Source organism: Neopelma chrysocephalum, unplaced genomic scaffold (genome assembly GCF_003984885.1).
Source record: "Neopelma chrysocephalum unplaced genomic scaffold, ASM398488v2 Primary Assembly neopelma1_71, whole genome shotgun sequence".
In the NCBI taxonomy this organism is placed as follows: domain Eukaryota; kingdom Metazoa; phylum Chordata; class Aves; order Passeriformes; family Pipridae; genus Neopelma; species Neopelma chrysocephalum.
This window is the reverse complement of record NW_020897731.1, coordinates 15,086,034-15,100,262: the sequence shown is the minus strand read 5'-3', so window position 1 is coordinate 15,100,262 and position 14,229 is coordinate 15,086,034. Positions and strand designations below refer to the sequence as shown.

Sequence of the window (14,229 nt, the reverse complement as noted above, 5' to 3'; positions counted from 1 at the left end):
TTCCTCAAAGAGGAGCTGTGCCTATGTCCAGGATACACTCCTTCTGCAGTATCACTCCTCAGGCTGGTGTGGCTAGTTCCTCTTCTTTTCTGCAGCCTTAGTCACAGTTTGAAAAACAAACTTGTAGAACTATAGGAAAACAAAACAGAGAGGTGGAATTCTGGTGGTAGCTAACAGATTTTAACAAGTGTCCTCCTTCTTCCTTTGCCCAGGTTTTACCAGACTGTGAATGAGTTTGACACCATGACTGCTGAGGACTCCACTGCAAGGATGAGCAATGATTCCACCAATGTGTCTACCACAAAAGTCCCTGAAGGTGTTGCTGGTGCGCCCAATGAGGCAGCTCTGCTGGCTCTCATGGCCCGCACTGGATATAGCATGATCCAGGAGAATGGGCAACGCAAGTACGGTGGCCCTCCTCCAGGCTGGGACGGCCTGCACCCTCCTCGTGGCTGTGAGGTCTTTGTGGGCAAAATCCCCCGTGATGTCTATGAAGATGAGCTGGTCCCCGTGTTCGAGTCTGTTGGCCGCATCTACGAAATGCGCTTGATGATGGACTTTGATGGGAAGAACCGGGGGTACGCCTTTGTGATGTACACACAGAAGCACGAGGCGAAGCGTGCAGTCAGGGAGCTGAATAACTATGAAATCCGCCCCGGCAGGCTGCTGGGTGTGTGCTGCAGCGTGGATAACTGCCGGCTCTTCATTGGAGGCATTCCCAAGATGAAGAAGAGAGAGGAGATCCTGGAAGAGATCGCCAAGGTGACAGAAGGTGTGCTGGATGTCATTGTGTATGCCAGTGCTGCAGACAAGATGAAGAACAGAGGTTTCGCCTTTGTGGAGTATGAGAGCCATCGAGCAGCAGCAATGGCCAGGAGGAAACTCATGCCAGGAAGGATCCAGCTGTGGGGACATCAGATTGCTGTTGACTGGGCAGAACCAGAGATAGATGTGGATGAAGATGTCATGGAGACTGTTAAAATTCTCTATGTAAGGAATTTAATGATTGAGACCACAGAGGACACCATTAAAAAGGTCTTTGGTCAGTTTAACCCTGGCTGTGTAGAGAGAGTGAAAAAAATACGTGATTACGCTTTTGTGCACTTCACAACCAGGGAAGATGCCATTCATGCCATGAACAACCTTAACGGTATCGAACTGGAAGGCTCGTGCCTGGAGGTTACCTTGGCCAAGCCGGTAGACAAGGAGCAATACACTCGCTACCAGAAAGCAGCAAAAGGAGGGGCTGCAGCAACGTCCGAAGTAACTCAGCAACCTAATTATGTTTACTCTTGTGATCCGTACACACTAGCATATTACGGATATCCATACAATGCCTTGATTGGGCCCAACAGAGATTACTTTGTGAAAGGTTAGTAAGCACAATTAGGGGATATGATGGGCAGGTTTGATCTCAGGCTGATGCAACCCAAGGTCTTCCTGAGCCAAAGGACAGATGGTGCTATGCAATTTTTTCTTAAATACTCTTTTATAGGTATTTTTGCCATATTTCTGTTTGGTCTCACTGTAATTTGTGACTATACAAATTGTAGTTATCTATAAATAATTGGCAACGTACAGGCTAGTAGAAGGGAGGCATCAAAAATATGGTTAAGAATGAGATAATGGACCAAGCATGGGATGGGGAAGAGAGAGATCTGGGTATTATGAGTGCTGTACTAATTCTGAGTAAGTCTAAGGATTCCAGCTTCTGATGTCTCCTTCCAAAGAAGGAAGCTGGATCCTAGGTTTTAGCAATGATGACAGAGTGCTCTGGAAGTGTGGGTATGATGACCTGGTCATCCAAAGGGAGGGATGTCAGGTAAAGCCTTTGCTAGGAGCTCTCTAGGTATTGTTTACCCACTGCATTAAAATGACAGTCATGCTGTGTCCTTTATAAAGTAATTTGAGAGCTACAAGCAAAAGGAATCACGTGAGTGCAAAATAATTCTTTTATTGTGTATACTTTCATTAGTTATCAGTTACAGTCATTAAAAATTAACCAAAAATCTGTTATTCATAAAAAACCCATCAGCTATAACTGGTGCTATAATTACAATTACGCTGTACTTCCAGGAGTTAGAGTTTCCTGAAATTTGATGTATATTTCCACGTAACAGGCAGTTTAGCATGAATATATTCTTAAGTACTTATGTAAACCAAGAAGCATTTTTAACCCTAGTCTATCAAGAATTTCAGCTTCTCCTCAATTTCCAGATTTGTACTTGCCATGCACTATGAAGGAGTTGACTGATAGCCTAAATATTCAATTAGACCATCATTGAGTGCATTAATACTGCAGTAGTCAAAGTACTGTCGTAACACTTGTAGAGTTAACAAGATAAATAAAAGCAATATTTTTGGAGATGGGGTGTGTTCACATTTCTAATAAAATAGAGAGAAAACAAACAACACTAGTAAAAATATATGAAGTGGTGGGACAAAGTTGGTTAAAGGCCAGGTAGAAGGTCCAGGTACCATTTCCACAGGGTCCTGTTGCGGCCAGTTGAAAGATTGGGTCTCCTCTGGAGGACAGCTAAAAGCAGAAGCTGTTCCTAATGCACAGAAATCACCTTGAGGATCCTCTCTGCTGAGTGCATTGAACCCTTAACACTTGCCACAAGAGTTGCACAGTTTAAATGAGCACCAGTATAAATGCTCAGAAACATCAAAAGCAAAACAAGCGTAGGCTTACTGGATGCTTCTAAGGCACTTCTGTTTTCCTAAGCAGGTTCACTAGGACTCAGATCATGCTAACTTCAACAGCCACATCTCTAAGCATGTGCCTCTGGATCTCAGCCTGGGGTCAATCATGCTCCCCGTGGGGCTGTTGCTCTCCTTTATTCACCATCCTCTTCTATGTTGTTATCATAAGCAGGCAGCATACGAGGCAGAGGGCGAGGTGCAGCTGGCAACAGAGCCCCGGGCCCCAGGGGTTCCTACCTGGGGGGATACTCCGCTGGCCGTGGAATCTACAGCAGGTACCATGAAGGCAAAGGAAAACAGCAAGAGAAAGGATACGAGCTGGTTCCCAACTTGGAGTTACCAGCCGTCAATCCGGTGGCCATTAAGCCTGGTGCAGGTTAGTATGTGAAAGGAGGGGAGGAAAGTAGGGGTGGAGGGCAAGTCCCCACGCCAAGCTCTCTGTCAGGCATGCAAGGGCTCCTCCAGGGCCAGACAACAACTGCAGCGGTGCGGACGGCCCCAGTGCTAGATGCCTCCTGGCTCTAGCCAGGCTTTCTTCAAACAAGCAGCACATGGCAGGACAGGGGACAGGATCATCTGGGAACTCTTGAAGCCAAAGAAAAGAAGGGCTGAAGCAATGCCCACCCCTCCCGTCCCCTTTTCCACCTCCTCAGGAGGAAGCAGACTTTCCTCTCCATCTAGTCATGTACACTAGAGCATGGTTTCTAAGAGCAATCTTCCTCTCTTTTAATGCCTTCAATGCTAATTGCACCCTGGGAGATTCCTATCCTAGATTTCCAGCCAGGCCTGAACTCTCCCCTGTTAAATTTGTTTTTCTCCAGTGCTATGAGGTTGAGAAAAAGACCTGGGGCTTTCCCATTCCAGAAAATTCCTTGACTGAGGCAAGCTCCTCCATCACCATCAGCAGCATGGAAAAGGAGTAATACAAGGACCCCTCAGGGTCCAGCTTGCAGCGATACAGTGCATACAGGAGAGTCCTCATCTCTTCTGGCTGTGGCAAGCCAGCCCAAGGGCTGGGGCAGGGGTTGACCCCTTCTGCCTCTTTCTCAGCTGACTATTCAGCCCTTGCCATTCCCAGGTGAAGAAGACTGGAGATCTGCAAGAACTCAGGATCCTGTCTGGAAAGATTTTTATTTGGAAAATTAGCTTGGAAAGAAGGTCCTTGCAGGTGATGGGGACAAACCCCCTTACTGAAGTCCTCATGTCTTCTCCTCATTCCTCTCCATGTAAACTGTAACTGCAGGATCTAAGCAGTGTTTAATAATAGAGCTACCGTGGTTTCCCAAAACATGACCCATACTGTCAGTGAAAACTACAGCTTGCATCTAATGAATCACAGAATCATAGAATCAACCGGGTTGGAAAAGACCTCTGAGATCATCAAGTCCAAGGCTGTGAAGACTTCTTCATAACAGCTGGGTGAGACAATGTGAGAAGACTAGAGACAAAGGAAGGCTGTTAAGATTACAGCTATTTCCAAAGACAGATCAGATTTCCTGAGAAAACTACCCACTCAAAATCAGAAAATATTACCGCTATGTGTGTTTGCAGAGATACTTCAGGAATTCCAGGTATCGCTAAAGTGTGTTTGAAAGGTGATCTTTGAAATGAATACCTATCAGTGGTGTCTGTATTTCATTTGACTGCCAAACAAAAGCTTGAACCTCAAGTCTAAATGTTTCTACGCTTTAAGCATGTTAAGATTCAGACTTTTTTTATCAGACCTTCCCCACTTGTATGGTTCCAGCACAGCCTTTGAACACAGAAGTACCTGTTCTGTTTTCCCAAACCAGATCAGCTGATCCAGTGAGAGGTACCACATGCAAGACTTACTTCTCTTATGAAGAAGGTATGACTGTGAAAGCACATTACCAGAACAGAGGAGTAAAGATGTACCAACTCTGCAAAGTTTCCTACCTACTGTCTAGAACAATCTTAAAGCTCATTTGCAAATGGTTAGAAAATTCCTGAAAGGTCACCCCAATACCCCAGCTGCCTGTTCCTGCTTTTCTGCTAGGGGTTACTGCAGAATGGAGCAATGTGAACTCTTTGCCTTTGCCTGGTGAGAAATTATCCAAGATATTTAAACCAGAAATAAAACTGGTTTGAGCTAACCAGGTGGACTCGGTGTAAAAGGAGAACTGGAAAACCTCATGAGTGGGGGTCTCTGCTTGAGGAAATAGTATTCTGCTCGCAGAGGAAACATCTCTACTGGAAAGATACCTGATCAGTTCCTTGGTTGCAGTCTCCAGGATCAAAACAAGAGTACTGCTTTCGGGCACGTCCTTCCAGCAGACAGAATTGCACACTTCCTCATTGCAAGGTTTCATTGCACTGAAAGAAACCCATGTGCATATTTGGCTTCATTTCTGATTTACTGGCTGCACCTCCCATAGGTGCCAACATCACCTCTTAGTCCACCACCTATTATTTATTGATTACTTTGTTTTCTTTGTTAAAAGGCTTGCAAGCTGAATGCTACATGAAGTGCCAGTGAAGTGCTTTGGACCACTAACCCAATGTCCCTACCATGGGCAGGGATGTATTTCACTAGTTCAGGTTGCTCAAAGACTCATCCAACCTGAACTTGAACATTTCCAATAACTGGGCATCCACAACTTCTCTGGGCAACCTGTTCCACAGTCTCATCACCCTCATCATAGAGTATGCCTTCCTTACATCAAATCTAAATCTACTCTCTTGCAGTTTAGAACTGTTACCCCTTGTCCTATCACTACAGGCCTTACTAAAATGTCTTTCATGTAAGCCCCCTTTAAGTACTGAAAGACTACAATAAGGACTTCCCAGAGTCTTCTTTTCTCCAGGCTGAACAACCCCAACTGTCTCAGTCTAACTTCACAGCAGAGGTGCTCCAGCCCTCTGAACATTCTCTGGAATGTTCTCCAACAGGTTCATGTCCCCAGAGCTGGACACAGTACTCCACGTGGACAGTCACCAGAGCTGAGTAAAAGGGCAGAATCACCTCCCTTGAACTGCTGGCCATGCTGCTTTTGATGCAGCCCATGATATAGCTGGCTTTCTGGGCTACAAGCATACGTTGCTGGGTCATGTGCAATTATTGTGATTATTGGAAATGCTTAGCAAAGCACATTTCTTCCCTAAGCAATGCCACAAAGCTCTGCTTTGAACCACATATAAACTCACCATCTCTGAACACTATCATTCAGACCAGAGTGTTTTCCCTTTGTCTGAAAGACTGTGGCTCAAATTATTTCATGGTGTCCAATTTTGGCATGATGGAGACTTCCAAAGAACAATTTCTTTTTTTTGTTTGTTTCATTAAATAGATGGATTTTGTAGCAGACAGATGGGATAAAACATATTTAGCCAAGCTAGTCATGGGAAATGCATAATAGTAAATCAGCTGATATTTCACAGAGTTGGCCAAAGGAGAGTATGTAAACCAGACCAGTTGCTGCCTGTAACTTCTGCAGTACAAACCACATTTTTCTGTCCTGAAGCTGCTCTTCCTATTGATCTCAACAGCTGGAGTGGGGACCCCACTGGGATACTACACACTCCTACCCATCCTTGTGCTCAGGCCACACTCTTGGTCAAGGGGAGGACAAGAGGTTGTCAGAAGGGGCTGTGTAAATCCGGGTCGCAGCTCCCAGTGCCCAGCAGGACTCTGGCCCTAAAACATCCATGCCAGGAGCATGGGGGAAAACTCCAGACCAAGCAGTTAGCACCAAGCCCATTACTATGCATCAGCCATGGTGCTCCCACCCATGGGTAGGGCAGAGGTGCTCCAGATCTCCTGCATGCACATGAGGCTAGTTGCCCTGGTAAGAGCAGCACAGGACCACTGCTGGAGAGTTTGCACTTCTGGGAGGGAGAGCTCTTTGAGATGAGGTCCTGGAAACTCTTTCCCAATGCATCTGGTATGTCTGGTCTCTCCTAGTGGCCATCCCTGCCATTGGTGCCCAGTACTCCATGTTTCAGGCTGCACCACCAGCCAAGATGATGGAAGACGGTAAAATCCACACTGTTGAACACATCATCAACCCTATAGCTGTCCAGCAGGACCCAGCTAGTGCAGCAGCTGCCGCAGCAGCCGCAGCTGCAGCTGTAATACCAGCGGTCTCAACGCCTCCTCCCTTCCAGGTGAGCTCAGCATGGAAGTCCTGCTTCCCATACATCCCGTTTCCCATACATCCTGCTATGTATACCCAGTGTGGGGGGAAGACTAGTCTCTTGCCCTCCCTGTTCAGGAGATGCTGTTGAGGATGTTATGGTGCCCAACAGCCCTGCAGTTCATCTGACCTGTCTTAGACATCTGCACATTGGGCAACTGCTTTCCCCACTATGGGGGACCCAAACTGTAAGGGAGGGAACAGCCTCCCGGGATGGCATAACTCAATCAAGAGGGCATGCACTGCCTACCCCCCCATTATCTGCTTCCCTTCTAGGGGGTTTGCAATTCAGAGTGTGGAAGCGAGATGTAACAACAAATTAAGCACTTCTTTTGAGGTCTTTACCCTTTCCTTTCAGGGTCGTCCCATCACGCCAGTGTACACCATGGCTCCCAATGTGCAGCGGATCCCCACAGCCGGGATTTATGGGACAAGTTATGTGCCATTCGCGGCACCTGCTGCGGCAACAGCAACAATAGCCACACTACAGAAGAACGCCGCTGCTGCCGCTGCTGCTGCTGCCTATGGAGGATACGCTGGCTACATCCCCCCAGCTTTCCCAGCTGCCACCATCCAGGTGCCCATCCATGACATCTACCAGACGTACTGAGACTGCCAGCGGAGGAGGATGGCAGAGAAACACACACTGAAGGAACACTTTACTATTTATGAAGAAAGAACCGTCTGCGAAAGAGTAAATATTTGGGCTTGGTAAACCGATGCAGAAAGTGAAGAATGTCATAGAAAAATGTGTTTGAAATATTTTCTATGCTTGAAGGTTTCACTAACTTTTTTAGGCTATTTTTAAAATTTAACAGGCCTATATTCATACATTTCCAAAGGACCTCAATGCATCCAGCCCACCGCTGACATGCATTTATACGCATTGTAGTGGGATTGCATAGGGTCTTTTTTTTAGCAGTTATATTTTCAATATATTTGTGGTATGAAGGTTATTTTTTAGTAATTTCTGCACTCCAGAGATGTCTATTTTGTAGTGCCTTTAATAATATATCAGCTATATATTAAAAAGCACACCTGAGCAGCTAGGGAAAGTTTTAACAATATATTTTGAAGAATATATTCAATATTTAAGGAATACATACCTTAGTGTTTTGTTTTGTTTTGTTTTGTTTTTTAAGAAAAAAACAACAAGTATCTTATTTAAAAATTATACTGGAAAGTGCAATTTGAAAAATGTGCAAGACCTCTGCAGTTTTGTGCTGGCATTAATACAATCTGCTCTTTCTTATTTGAAATCACAAGTAACTAATACTGACTGGGAGAAAGAGAAAATGAAAAAAAAGCCTTCTCACACATACCTCTTCACAGTGTGATTTGCAGGCTTGTCTTAAGCAAAGGAAAGGCTCCAAGTTTTCCTTAACAACTGGATTTTCTATTTATTGAAGCTACTTGTAGTTAGAGCATGTGCAGAAATGAGTAGCTGATATTTTACGCAAGGTGTCTTGACTTAGATCTTCATCCAGTATAAAGCCTAGGCTCTTTTTCAATGCTCTTTACTTTATTCTTTGAAGTATATGTTGTAGTGACTAAGAATGTATGCTGCTGTCGGCAAGAGCAGCCATGCTCTCACTGAGACGATATTCAGCATTACTTACCTATTGCTCCATCATGTTCCATGAGAAATTTCAAAGGTACTAGGTGTGGTAGTGATACTAGAATTAGTGAAACAGGGGCTAGCCCCCCTCCCAGCCTCCCTTCCACTTTTAATTTCCATTCTCTGCAACTGGAGTTGTACATGCACATCAGGGGTGGGAGTGATTAGACCCAATGATTTTAAGACATAGAGCTTGTAAATATCTTTAAATATACATTTTTAAAGTCATTTTATGTTGCAAATTTACATAGTATGTGGTTTGCCACAAAACAAAAACCTTTTATTGCGATATTATAAAAAAGTTTGTTTTATTAAGAAGTAAATATATTATTGCAGTGTTTTGTGGCCTGTTTAAAGGCTTTTATTTAGTAGTGCAGTGAATGTAAAACATAGTAAAATGGTAAAGAAATATCTTGCCCTTTGTATGAAGTGCATCATCTCTACAAACACAGCTCTGGTGATACAAGGTGCATAGCAGGGAGTCAGTAAACAATGTACCTTTACTTTTTGTGGTATAAGTACCTACCAAAGGGGTTTCGCATTGAGTATATTTTGAAAACTGAATCACTTCCAGACTGCATCCAGCTCAGTTAAGTGACCTTTTTAATAGACTTCTTCTGCTTGCCTCAAAATTGAGCAGTTGTATTTTAGGTGCTCTTGCTCAGACAAGCTGAGCCCCCCTTGACCCTGTCGACCCGTTAGCAAAAGCACTGTGAGGTTAACCATTAGGTCGGACTCTGCCCCTCCACGCCCCTTCCTGGGATACTTTTTATTGTCTGTACCTGCCCATCTGAAAGCACATCCAGACCTCAGCCCCCAGGACCTGCCCCTGTGTAGGGGAAGAGGAGGAGATATGGGCAAAGCCTGGGGAGCAGGAGGGAAAAGCCCCCAGGGGGAGGCCAGCACTGTATCCTCTAGTCCTCCAGGTAAGGCTTTCCATGGCTCAGCCATGGGTCCTTGGGCCATACACAAACACCCCTGGAGGCAAGAAAAGGCAGTCTAGTACTTTGGGCCTCTGCTGGCCTCCTTACAGCCCCATGCCATAGCTGACTCACAGAGGAGGGAGGAAGGGTGATGGCTTCCTTCCCAGTAATCCTCTCTGCCAGCAGGACAAGAGTTCTGCTGCTCACAGAGGTAGCAGGAAGAGAAAGGAGCCAATAAGGGCAAACCCTGATGTGCCCCAGGCCACCACTGGGTGCTGCCTTAGTCAGGGCAGGAGCAGGGAGTACCCAGGGATGGAGGGAGGCAGGACCTGGGGAATGCAGGCAGCCAGATCATGCTGAGCCTCCCGCCCATGCCTGTCTTTACACTTTCTTCTAAACCATTTCATGTACACTACTACTGAGGTAAGTCTGATAACTTGAAATGTGAACATCTCTAGGTTAAGAACAAACTAGTCTAAGGAAAAAAAAAATATATATATAAAACAAAGCCAGTGTGCCTTATTCTCAAAAGAGCTGATATTTTAGATATTTTATTGTATATCTGTTCTCTGTATTGTCAGAAGCCTCTGAGTTTATTTAGTTCTTGCTCCATTTACGGTACATTTCTAGGATGTAGTGAATAAAGCATTCTTTAAAAACAGAGACTGTTATTTCATTGCAACATCCCATTCTGCCAAGGTTGTGCTCTTCTCTGAGCTGGGAAGAGGGTGTTTGGGGCAGGAGGTGAGCAGGACACTGCAGTCGGGATCCCCATGAGCTCCTGCAGGGAGGAGAGATGAACTATCCCATTGGCTCCCCCACCCCACCACCTGCAGAGGACAGTGACCTCTCAGCATGCATACTGGATATCTCCCCATTCTTCCAGCAGCTTCTGAACAGCCTAAATCTCTTTTTGCATCCAGTTTAGAGTCAATGCCTGGATGTGGATGGAGCTGAAGCTGGCATCCCTCTGTGCTTTCCATCTACCCAGTGCACAAACACCTGTAGCTCGGTTGCATGTCCTCACTGCAGGGCAGGAGCACTGGGGACTGGCACATCATTTTCATCTCAACATGCTTCTTGCTTCAAATGCACAGAAAGCTAAGCTGTGCCTCTTGGCAGTATTTGCAGCTCTCCAGAATCCCTGGCTGTATCCTTGGTGTAAAAGTCCACCTCAAGAAAATTTTCTGCAGATACCAACTCTGGAGAGAAAAGCAGTGTGAGGCAGCAGAGGTAAATGACTTTATGTCATTTTCCAGAATCCCTGCTAACCAGAGAGGTCCCACTTGCCAGGAAGGTATCAAATCTGACATCCATGTACAAGACAGGGCAGAAGGAGAAACCAGGGAACTAACAGGGGTGACCTTAGTGTACATACACTTAGTGTATGAGGGAAAGGCTGTGGATGTTGTCTGCCTTGATTTTAGTAAAGCCTTTGACACTGTCTTCCACAACATTCTTCTGGAGAAACTAGTTTCCCATGACATGAAGGGGCATACTCTTCACTGTGTAAAAAACTGGCTGGATGGTCAGGCACAGAGAGTGGTGGTGAACGGAGTTACATTCTGCTGGCAGCTGGTCACAAGTGGTGTTCCCCAAGGCTCCGTGTTGGGTCCAGTCCTGTTTAATATCTTTGTTGATGACCTGAATGAAGGGACTGAGTTCACCCTCAGTCAGTCTGCAGATGACACCAAGTTAGGGAGGAGTGTTCATCTGCTGGAGAGTAGGAAGACTCTGCAGAGGGATCTGGACAGGCTGGATCAATGGCCCAAGGTCAACAGTACCAGGTTCAACATGGTGAAGTGCTGAGTCCTGAACTTGGGTTGCAACAACCTCAGGCAGTGCTACAGTCTGGGGGCAGAGTGGCTGGAATGCAGCCCAGCAGAAAAGGACCTGGGGGTGCTGGTCAACAGAGCTGAACATGAGCCACCAGTGTGCCCAGGAGGTGGTCAAAAAGGTCAATGGCCTGTATAAGAAATAGTGTGGCCAGCAGGACCAGGGCAGTGATCATCCTCCCCCTATACTCGGCATTGGTGAGGCCACACCTTGAATCCTGTGCTCGGTTTTGGGCCCTTCACTACAGGAAAGGCAATGAGGCACTGGACCAAGTCCAGAGAAGGGCAACAGAGCTGGTGAAGGGTCTGGAGCACAAGTCTTATGAGGAGCAGCTGAGGGAGCTGGGGTTGTTTAGCCTGGAGAAAAGGAGGCTCATGGGCGACCTTATTGCTCTCTACAATTACCTGAAAGGAAGTTGTAGCGAGGTGGGAGTTGGTCTTTTCTCCCAGGTAACAAGCAATAGGATAAAAAGAAATGGCCTCAAGTTGTGCCAGGGGGGATTTAAATTGGTTATTAGGAAAAATTCCTTCACTGAAAGTGTGGTCAAGCATTGGAACAGGCTGCCCATGGAAGTGGTGGAATCACCATTCCCTGGAAGTGTTAAAAAAGCATGTGGATGTGCCACCTGGGACATGGTTTATCAGTGAACACAGCAGTGTTAGGTTAGCGGTAGGATTCAATGATCTTGGACATCTTTTCCAACCTTAATGATTCTATTATTCATTTGGATGAGAAAGAAATCCCCAGCAAACCATGGCCCTTTACAGGTGTTCAAACATGAGGCACGCCTTTCACAAAAAGCAGCGCTTTCCAAGTGAGATGAAGAACTGTGCCACACTGAAATGTGTTTCTGGCTCTTTCCTTTTCCCTTTATCCAAGCTACCCCAGATTAAAATTAATCTACACGGGTTTTTTTAAAGATACACTTCACAAGATAATTTCTTTATTTTCCTAGACTGCTGATTTCTGACTTCAGTTTTGTAAAATTTTCATTAATGATTAACTCATTGTAAGGTTGAAATATACAAGACATTCTCAGGATATTAACATACACAAGACCAGAGAAATGCAATTGTTCTTTCAACTTGACCTTGCTGCCTTGGGAATGTCAAGAGCTCTGCTGAGGCCTTAGGCACTGTGACAACTCAAAATGCTGCCAAGGTGATCCCATTCCCTTTTGAATGTCTTTCTTGACGATCTTGAAGAGCAGGCGTGCACTTCCCTGGCTGGTATTGTCCTAAACTGCTAAAAACCATCTTTGACTTGGTTCAGGAAACACCACCCATTAACACCAACTGTGATACAACCTCTATATGAACAAATTAACAAGAAATTCAAGTGCATTAGCACCACTCTGAAATAGGAACATCTCATTTATATAAACACTAGAGCTCAAAGTATACGCAAAATGCACTTTTGATACATTCAAAAAGGTATATGCTGAACCTCATCTCCCTCTCTGTGGCTGGGGTTACACCTCTAACATGTCTGGTCTGGAAGGGTCCTGAGCACCTACTGTGTGCCAATCAGCCACAAAACTGGACCATCATGCTGACCTGTAAAATAAATAAACTTCAGACCTACCTCATAACAAGAGAAAATATCTCTGCTGTGCATCTAAAAGCCAGCAAAAGTCAGGGTTTATGCTCCAGTGTGTCAATTAAATGCTGAATCATACTTGACTGAGTTTTAGGGCCAAGTCCTGCCTGTCAGCAAAATGGTTGGAAGGGTGTTGCAGGGAGAAGCAGCAAGCTAGGGAATAAAAAAAGGCAGTTTTGTGGCACCAAGTCCTTCCCTCTTGGCACAAAGGCAGGCTGTGCCATGCAATTGTGATTGTTCAAGCTGCCAAAGAGGAAAGAGACTATGGAAAGTTTTAGAAATTTGGTACTGTAGAAGTATTTCCACATGAAGTATTTCCTGACAAGTTGATGAATTAGATCAGATATTTTTTTTCTCCAGACAGAAGACCAGGACTGGAGTTCACTTGTTTCCTAATCAAAGAAGACAGAAGCTCTGTCTCACAGTTCTTGCTCAGGCAAAACTGCAGATCACACATGTGGGAGGTGAGCAGTCAAGGACTGTGTCTGTATCAGAAAACTTCATAGGAAAAAATGTTCAGATGTGCTCACATCCCATGTGCACCAAATGGTTGTGTCTTCCCAGCATAGTGACATACGTCTTCATCTATATAGGTTGCACCAGTTTATGTTCTGCCCCATGCTGGGCCCCGGGGCTTCACCTCCATCTGCCCAGGACTCCCCACAGCTGTCTTTCCCCAGGGCATTTGAAGAGACAAGATCACAAACTTGGGTTGTGGTCTGGTGCCCACCCTGATTGTTCCTGCTCTTCTGCATGCAGGTGGTTGCTACACTTGAAGGAAGCTGGGTCACTTTTCATGTTCTGGCTGACACCATTGTACTTTTACTTTGAAGTGAGATATGCTTTTGTTTGTTTTTTTTTCCTTTTTCCAAACACACTCATGTAATTTTTTCTATATAGGTTGCACTTTGAGCCCATCCTTGTGTGTTTTTGCAATGTCACGGAAGTTCAGCCTTAGCTCAGCTGCTGCCAGCAATCTATGCACTGGTGGGAAGCAGGAAGCCACAGGTAAGCCAGAATATCTTCATGAAGCTGAAATAAATCCCTGCAAACAGCCTACACAAGCCACAGGAGTGACTTCAAGCTAACCAGCAGAGAGAAAGATGCATTTAAATTGGTCAGAGGCAAACCAGCCTACCCTTAGAGCAGGTCCTTTGTTCCAAAACTTTGAAGCAATAACTACCACAAGCAATTCTCAGTCCTGTAACAAATCTGTAGGATATGGACCAGGGTGTCTTACAGGCACTCAACAGGGCATGCAATAGCAAGAGGTTACTTATTAAACTTATTATGCATGCACTGGCTGTACACAGGGCATCCTGAGTCTCTTGAGTCTTTGACTTTACGGCTGCTGTCCCATGCAGGAGGGTTTTCTGGCCACATGGATAAGCTA

The 14,229-nt window shown here is 45.3% G+C and overlaps 1 protein-coding gene across 6 annotated transcripts in view; it reads left to right on the top strand.

Annotated features, from left to right (window-relative positions):
* RBM47 (RNA binding motif protein 47) overlaps window positions 1-10,062 on the top strand; it is a 79,863-nt gene extending 69,801 nt beyond the window's left edge. For 5 of the 6 annotated variants that reach the window (XM_027686566.1, XM_027686567.1, XM_027686568.1 and 2 more), the window contains 4 exons: window positions 213-1,372; window positions 2,876-3,082; window positions 6,629-6,831; window positions 7,219-10,062. In XM_027686566.1, coding sequence (XP_027542367.1) covers window positions 213-1,372; window positions 2,876-3,082; window positions 6,629-6,831; window positions 7,219-7,470 — 1,822 coding nt within the window. In that variant the 3' untranslated portion in view covers window positions 7,471-10,062. The remainder of the gene's footprint in view (window positions 1-212; window positions 1,373-2,875; window positions 3,083-6,628; window positions 6,832-7,218) is intronic. The other variant, XM_027686565.1, reaches the window with a different exon arrangement.
* Window positions 10,063-14,229: the final 4,167 nt, after the last annotated feature.